The sequence below is a fragment of the Athene noctua genome, chromosome 1, assembly GCF_965140245.1.
Source record: "Athene noctua chromosome 1, bAthNoc1.hap1.1, whole genome shotgun sequence".
Classification (NCBI taxonomy): domain Eukaryota; kingdom Metazoa; phylum Chordata; class Aves; order Strigiformes; family Strigidae; genus Athene; species Athene noctua.
The window spans coordinates 66,264,905-66,273,680 of NC_134037.1; the positions used below are offsets into that span (position 1 = coordinate 66,264,905).

Consider the following 8,776-nt stretch of genomic DNA (forward strand, 5'->3'; position numbering starts at 1 on the left):
CTTGGCCTTTGTGTAGCATAAAATGATAATAATGAATCAAATCACTGAATGCAGCAAGGTTAATTTAAAAAGTATCCAAGCATGTATTCCAGACATAGACCACAGATGCTGATTTACTGCTGGATCTGTGACGTGAAGCATCTTCTGCCATTATTCCTGTAACTGGGAAGAGAAAAAGAATTGCTGCTGCAGTGCACATTTAAGCTGGATAGTATTCAATTTAACTGAAAATGCAACACATGCCATTTGTCTGCATCCCTCCTATACCTCTGCAGGCTGTTCAGCAGTCCAGCTCTAACCTGATCTTCCAGCGTTTTACAGTACTGGAAAAGAAAGCAAAAATGCAGGAAAATCGCCTAGAAACTGGTTCCCTCCTTAGCCTAAACCCACAGTCTCAAGAGAGACTGATGTTATGTATCATATTATGAAGCAGAAGAAGGAAAATCTTTTATAGTTAGGGTACCAAGTTGAGAACAGAAGCACAGGTTCAAACTTTGATGCTTTTACAGTTTTCCCCTGTTACCCCTGGAAAAGACCCAAATCTGAGCTTGCTAAGGCCAGTGATGCTAAAGTCAACTTTGGCTTAGGTCTTTATACACTCTGTGCCTTGGCACGTGCAGGCAGGACTGATGGTAAATCTCTCTGCTGGGCATATGATACAAAAAGAGAGTCTTGTGATAGAGGTCAGATTTTTCAGACCAGCTAATTGAGCTAACTTTTGCATTTGGGCCCGTGGAAACTTATGAAATTTGATAAGTGATTTATTTTTGAACACATTACACCCGAAGAATGGCCATGAAAAGAGACGCATTTGAATTAAATACATTAAATCCCTGAATTGCAGGGTTTGCAGCAGAATTACATGTTAATAAAGATGGAAGTCACTCATTTTCCTAGTTAATTATTACTTGACAGCAATAAAAACTGATGAAAGCAATACTATGTATAACTGTTTAAAGAAAGGGAAGAGGAAAGTGTTTCTGAGGACTATGTCAGCATGCAAATAATGGTCCACATCATTCCTCTAATCTCCATTGTTTCCATCATTCTTAGCTGGTGCGGAACTAGCTGCAATGATGTAAGAACTATGGCTAATATTGTCATATGGGATGGCAGTTTTTATGCCACATCTTTTTTTCTCCTTTTGGAGAGTATCAGCCTTTGGTGAGGGGATAGCCTTTGGCTTTCAGAGTCATCTCCAGTGTCAGCTGGTGACTTACCTGTCAGCACTGTCACTGCAGCACAGTGCATTGCCTGTTGCTGTAGGCACTGCTGCGGTCCAGCATTGGCATGTATGTTTTAGCCACAATGCAGTAGCTGACTCCAGGCCTCAAATCTTCTATTGTAATAACCTTGTCTTTTCCTTCATACACCAGGACTCTGTGTTGCTTCAGACAGAGTGGAGTAAAAACAGCTAGTCAAGCACATTGCCCTAGCAAGTGTGTCTGTGAGTAAAGTCCGATAAGAAAAGAGGATGTTGAGCAGCATGTGGACTTGCACAAATCAATAACATTAATAATTTATTTATGATTTTAAAAGAAAATTCTCCTCCCAAATTCCCCTTTTGTCCCAGTTTTTTAATCTACGTCTTAGAGTATGAAATACTAAGTTGATGGGAAAGAACGAAGGGAAGAATTAGAACTGAATTAAATCACATTCAATTCCTGAAAAATAAGCCTACTTTGTTTTCAAGTACTTAAACAGTCATCAATGGTCTCACAAGCCCAGAAGACTATTTCAAATGTAAACCAAGAATGGTGTGCCCGTAAGTTTCCTGGCTTTTCAATGGTAAAATCTTCATATTTGAATATGGACTTACCTCATCTAGCAAATTGTTAATTATGAAGACTTGATATAGCAGATCATAATAATTTGTCATTGGTATCTTGCTGCCTCTCTTCCTTTTATAAGGAGAACGTGGAGCCTGGAGCTTTAGCATTATGGATTTGTTGCTGTGAACCACAGTTACTGTTGGAGGTCCTATCATAGCTAAGGAAAAAAAAACAAAACTATGAACACAATTATAGTTTATTAATAATGTTTCAGAGAACACAATTTGAATCCATTCAACAATTTAATATTCTTGTTACCAGCAATATATTATGCTGTATTTACTGTTTAGGTACCACTTTATAAATCCTTACTTCTTGGTGGTTATTGCTTGGGACATTTTGGGAAGAACATTTCCTGTGTTTGTAAATCTATCTTTGAGTGAAACTTTCTGAAATCTCTCAGAGCTGAATGTTGCTGACTGCAGGCTGGTCAATCAAAATGCTTTGGTTCTTTGCCCTGTTTCCCCCCCCCCCCACCCCCTATATTTATCTATGTGCTTGGACTGCATAAAACAGCTATTTGAACCATTTCAGTTATGCCGAGGATGCAGCTTCAATCATTACTTTCATTACTTTTTTGCAATCTGCTTGGTTAAACACAGCTAAGGGTTCAAGCTAGTGCCTGTATACCTGTGTGTGCAGCCCCAGAGATGTGGGGAGACAGGACAGCAGCTGCCCCACGCATCTCTCCGGGAGGAGGAGGTGGCACAGGGTGAGATGGGCTGTTGCTGCTGCAAGGTACTGCTTTATGTCAAAGCTTGTGGTTTCATCTGTACAGGAGGCTAGAGGTAGTTTGCACTTCAGGGCTGCGAAATGACCTGCACTGACCTTCACAGTTCAATTTTGTATTGACCAGTGAGAGGAAACTGGTTAACTCACAGGGAACTTACTGACAGGCACACTGGTGCTGTTCAGTGTTTTAACAGTCCTCCAGTTTCTAACATACTATGGCATTATAATGACTGTACTAAGTAAAAGCTATGTGCATGTCCTTTCTAAAGACACTGCAGTCAGAAAAACACATAAATGCGAGAAGAATGGTGGCCACACAGCTCTCAGTTCTCTTCTCACTTTTCCTCCCAAGCAGAGATCATTTGCTTCTTTTCCACCTTGTGTCCAGTCTTTCCATCAGCTTCAAAACAGGCTGAAAATAATTTGTGTAGTTCCGCCTCTTGAGGAAGAGGTTGAGCTAAAGGAAGCCAGGCACTTCTGTTCCCCTAATTATAGATAAGTGGCTACTTATTCATAATTGGTTGGCATCCAAGTGTGGAGAAAATTGTTTTATCGCAACCCTTCACCTGAAAGCTATTGACTTGCAACTCCTTTTAGTACAGCTTTGTAGCTAGAAAAGGATTACTCATGTTTACAAATTGTGAACAGAAATGATGTATTCCATGCCACAGGAAATTCAATTCCTTTCTCAGAGATACCCATATGTTTGCACTTACTTTCTCGCCAGGGAGTGAATCTGCAGCTGAGGCTCCAGTCGGAATAGACACCGGCTGATGCGGCTTTCACTCTGCCGTAGTAAGGCTCTTGGATGTCAAAGGTCTCATTCGTTAGGTCACAGACATGGTTTTGAATCCCCCAGCAGTCATCTTTGTTTTGCCACGTACTCTGCCCATATCTACGGAGAAAAAGGAGGAAGGATGTAAGCTTTAGCTATTATCAGCTGTATCCGTACAGGTTTTTAGCTGTCTGTTTTAACTGGGCAAGTGTTACACTAACAAGTGCTCTGCCATGGAAATCAACCCCCTTCAATCTGATGTCAGGGGAGATCGATTTCATGGGCATTTGGGAGTTACAGGTTTCTGCCTTTTCTGAAAGAAACGTAAAGCAGAGACATGGGTCACCAGTCCTGCAGGAAGCTGGCGCATACTTGCCCCTTGAGAGAAACAGGCCAAATTTGGCCTAGCCAGTATGTTATTGATGGGCAGAATGCCGGGTTCCACCGCGAATTTCTCAAAGGCAACAGTGATTTCAGATGCTCACCAGGTGTGCCAGGGATGGGAGTGTAGCCCCTGTGAGGACCAGCCCTTAGCACAGCCTTATGTTTGCCATGCAAGGCACCCTGTGGCACTGCCATGGGCAAGGTGGGCCACCAAAAATACCTTAAATGTCCTATTGCAGTAGTACCTCACCTAGCTAGACCTGCTTCAGGCAGGCAGTTGGACCCACTGGCTTCCAGAGGTTCCCTGCAAACTACATTTTTCTGCAACTCCATGGTGCAATGAAGGCACAGATTATATAGCTGGAGGTGCTTGTTCCCTGCCTGCCTTGGGCTATTCAGCTCCACCTTGAGGAATATTGATAAGTGCAGCAACAGCTGAGAGCTGGCAGCTGAGGCAGACGTGGCTTTTCCCCAGTCAGGGGGAGAGCATCCCATGTCACTTGAGAAATCCCTTCGATGTGCCAAGCAGGGACGGGCCCCAGCCTGGCGGGAAGCTGGAGTTCCCCAGTACTTACACTTTATACTGCACAAAGTAGACTGTGTCTCTTGCCTCTCTGGCCCTCCCAGGTTGCCAGTGTAAAGTGATGTTGAAGTTTAATGAATGAAACTCTACCTTCTGCGGCTTAATCAAATCTTGTAGGTCTCGTTTTTCCAAAACTAAAATTGCTGAAAATAATAAGGCATGATAACATGTTTGTCACAGACGTGCTCCTCCATATTGAAATCAGGGGGTATTGCTACAGCTCATTTGGTTTCATGACTAGCAGACTGCAGGGAAATTAAATCTCCTGGATCTCATGTTCAAAACTTTCCAAGTCAGTGACCAGATCAAGCAGTTATAGTATCAGGAAAAAGAACACTTTTATGTAGTTTGGGTTTGATTTTTTTTTTAATTTTCATTTTCCTTAGTGAGTTTACTGCTGTGAAAGATGCCTGATAGACATGCCAGGAAACAAACCCTTCGGATCAATTCACACAGCCTGCAGTAAGCAGCCCCATCAGTAGTTAAAGTCAAGTGCTCTTTCCTCCACATCTCAGCTTTAATGTGCAGCGATTATAGCTGTTTTAACTGTTGCAGTGTTTACCAGATCTTGCCTAATATAAAATAACCTGAGGTTCACTGCTTTTCCAGTCTGCCCTACTGGAGAAAGCTGCCTGACAATATTCAAGATGGTCTGTTTTCAAACTGTGATGGTTATTGATGACAGAATCAGTTAACAACCTCTCTGAAACATTTAGCAATCCTAACATTTTTCTGGGTTTCATGATGACTGCAGCTTTATCCCTGGCATATCACAGAATCACAAAGGACTTGCACTAGTTGAACTGAAAGTGGTAATATAGCCATGAATAAATTCAATGGGGAACATGCTCATTTTATCTGGATTTCAGAAACTTGAAGGACAAAAGACTAATTTGGAAGAACTGGACTTTTGAAACCCACCAAAAGATCCAGAGGTTTCTTGACTCATCCAGACATTCAATAACAGACCCAGCACACCCCTCCCCACATTAGAAAAGAGCAGAAAGCCTGTACTTACTAGTTACCTCACCCTGAAGCAGGTGCATCAGTAAGCAGAGGGAGAAAAGCATGATCTCCTTCATGCTTAGGAGAGCAGCTCCATGACTGAACATTTCTCTTCCTCTTGGGCATGTCTTATGAGGAAGTAATTTTCAAACACTCCAGAGTTCCCCTTAATTTCAGTGGTTTCCAAAATCCCCGGGTTGGCTTTGGTTTAATTTAGCTGAAAAACATATGAGTTTCTCTAAATTAAACATAAGCCATTGTTCTTACTTGGCAGTTGTGGTTACTCTGAAGTTTGGAACTAATTATGAAGAAAACCAGCATGAAAAAGACCTTTTATTTTTAGGCACTAATTCCCAAATGATGTCTGGCAATATTGCTTTATCTCATAAATTTATCACACAAGCTTCCTTGCTTGCCATCTAAGATAGATCTATGTATCTATGTATCTATGTATGTATGTATGTATGTATGTATCTATCTATCTATCTATCTATCTATCTATCTATCTATCTATTTTTCAGCTTATTAGTTGCTTGGAGCTGAAGAACACAAGAAATTTTGCTGCAAACACATAAAATACCCATATGATTTCATCTGATTTGGTGGCCTGTCTTTGGGTTAAACACAAGCGGACAGCTTGCATGTTTGTTCATGGCAGGACATCATCTAAGGATATATCATCAGAGGAACAAGGAGACACAAAATCACTGCCAGCTGTGCTACTGGGCAGCGCATCCACGCCATGCTGGCTGCTGGAGAGATGCTGGGAGGCAGGGGCAGCCTCAACACTGCCAGCCTCCTGGCAGGGCACAGGGAGGCAAGCCCAGCCCATCGGGTCAAAGTGCTACTCTGTTGGACTTTCAGACTGCCAGGAGTCACTGGTTCGGGTGTGCCACTACGCTGTCTGCACAGATAGTGGTGTTTGTCCTCTGAATCCTGCCTTTCCAATATGCTCATTCCTGTGAGCCTGACCCCAGGGCTGGGGATGACAGGGGTCCCTGGTGAAAGTGATCTCGCTTTGTGTTTGTAAATGCTTTAATGCCATGTGCGCACCTGCCCAGTGGTAGCCAGACTTCAGGGTTCTGTGACCTGTGGAAAGGTCAGCTGAGTCAGTCGTTCATGGTGAGCATGGTGCCACTGATGACAAACTGTGGTGCCGCTGGAGGCAGCTGGGAGCCTGCTGGCCCTCCTGCTCAGCCTTGGCCCTCACTCTTCCCTTCCCAGAAGCTCCCCAGTGCTGACATCCACATGTACTTCGCTGCTCGTGCACCAGCACACCTGGGCAAATATCAGGATGCATTCTCCATTTGCTAGCTCATGTTGACAAGCAAGAAGAGAAAACCCAAGTTTTGCATGACATAGCCCAGCACTGCATACTGATGCACACCAAAGAAATAATGGATGTGACGACTACCTGTCTGCAGAAACAAAAATTTGCCTAACAATCATCTTTACTTTTGGAAAAGGTGGAAGTAAAACACCTGTCAGATCAAAAAAGGGCAAGTTCTGGTTCAAAAGGAAGTATTTTTTCGTTTAAAGGCAACCAGTTTTACTCAGCAAACTGGACAGAAGCTGGCCTCTGTTGGATTTATGGGCACAGGCTCTCAGTTCAGCTGATCACTTCTACCTCATTATCCAAACATCAAACCCACAGCAGATCTATTAAAACACTAGATGTATAGCTTTGAATAATTAACTAGTTAACCCAGTTAAGGGAATTAAAAACCTGAGAAGAAATGCAGAAGAAAAAAACAATCCCAAAATGGAGGTAGATGGCAGAAAGTTTACCCTGCCATCACCAGCTGGGAATTTTTTATCTATCTATTTCCCAAACACATTCTCAAAATCCAATGACCTTTAAGTAGTTCCCCACACCAAATGCAATTAGTATTTCATCATGTTATATGAGCTCAAGTGCAGGAATAGGGAACTTTTATAAACGAATCACCAGACTGAAATGTCATCAAAGTTTAGTCACAGGTTGTGTATTTGCTTACTTGAATTGTCCCAACACACCTTCCCGTACCCCACATATCAGCCCATTGCCAGGAGCTGAAGCCTGGAACTTTGTCAAAATTGCTTTTGATGGCAGTTCCTCCTATGAATGCAGAGACGAGAGTCAGCCCACCTGGCACCGGCAGGGCTTTGCTCAGAAAAGGCTGCTCTGCGGTGTGGTGAAACCAGGAAAGAAATGCCTATCCCATGGAAAAACTCAGGGTTTCCTGCACACTGCACTCTGCTAGCGCTTCATCTGCAAGTGGGCTTGGCACCCTGAAGTAATTGGTAACTCTTCACATAAATTTTGTGATTATTGAAATAGCTGCTGGTAATCCCCACGTTATTAGCATCCATAATATTGTCCTATTCACCAACTTCAGTCATGTTTGTTCAGTGTTTTGTGTGACAAAAATAGCTACAAACAAATACCAGCTACACACACACATATACAGATACGTGCATACGTACATGTGTTGAGTTTCATAGAATATATGTATAGTACATTTAAAAATGTACAAAATTGAAAAATGCTATAGGATGACATGCACTGCAATGCTATTTAAAATATGAATGAGAACTTTTAAAAAACAATGTAGTTTAAGAGTACTCTGATCAGTCCTTTATGAAGAAATGGAAAATGAAAATGTATTACTTTCCCAACAGAGTTCACGTAAGTAGTTATGCTACTAGCTCATCCTAGCTTACACTGAAGCATCTTTTTGTTTCAAACCTTTGTCAAAGAGCTGTACTGATATTTCTGTGAACAGATACAGAACTGTGGGCATGAGAATTTTTTCCATTCCTGGAATAAAAACCTATCTGAATGCTGGGTAGACAGATTTCTTTCTCCTGAGGACTGGATATTGCTACTCAGAGGTAAAGTCAAGTACATTCTTGCTGGAAGCTCCCTGACTCATCCAATCTGATAGCACCACTTGGTTGGTTTTGTTGTTTTTTTGTTGTTGTTGTTTTTTTTTTTTTTTCTTTTTCCCTTGAATGAGTTGTTTCCTGTCCATAAGAGGAGAAAATTTAACCCTGGAACTGCTTTTGCAGCAGCACCTTTGGCTTTTCAGATGCAAGTCTCTGATATTTGCAGTGGATGTGAGGGTAGATTTTGCTTACATGCCTAGATGAGGGTACAGGAAGATGAAGGAAGGTGTGAAATTCCCAAAGCATAGAGAATACTTCTACTAACTGGCAGAGGGCCAGACAAGTCTCTTGTGTGGCATTTCACTGACAGAAACTGACAATAAAAATGAGTATTTCATATTTTTACGGACCTAAAGACTATTTTCAATTGGAGCCATAGTTTTCAGTCTTATATTCTTCTAAGCAGCCAGCCTGGACTTACAGAAAAAACTGTCTTGGGAGGGGTGTCTGGAGCTCATCCAGTCCAAAGCAGGACTAATGGCAGTTTTATCCTACACTTAACCACTTTCAGTGCGAGTTTTTTCCCCCATATATCTA

At 42.1% G+C, this 8,776-nt stretch overlaps 1 protein-coding gene across 1 annotated transcript; it reads right to left on the bottom strand.

Annotated features, from left to right (window-relative positions):
- Nucleotides 1–1,232: 1,232 nt before the first annotated feature.
- Nucleotides 1,233–7,345, bottom strand: IL22RA2 (interleukin 22 receptor subunit alpha 2; the record flags this gene model as incomplete). Its single annotated transcript, XM_074899249.1, has 5 exons — nt 1,233–1,388; nt 1,820–1,989; nt 3,281–3,459; nt 4,299–4,449; nt 7,309–7,345. Coding segments are annotated over 5 exons (693 nt in total), but the record flags the coding sequence as incomplete, so codon positions are not given.
- Between the last annotated feature and the right edge of the window lie 1,431 nt (nt 7,346–8,776).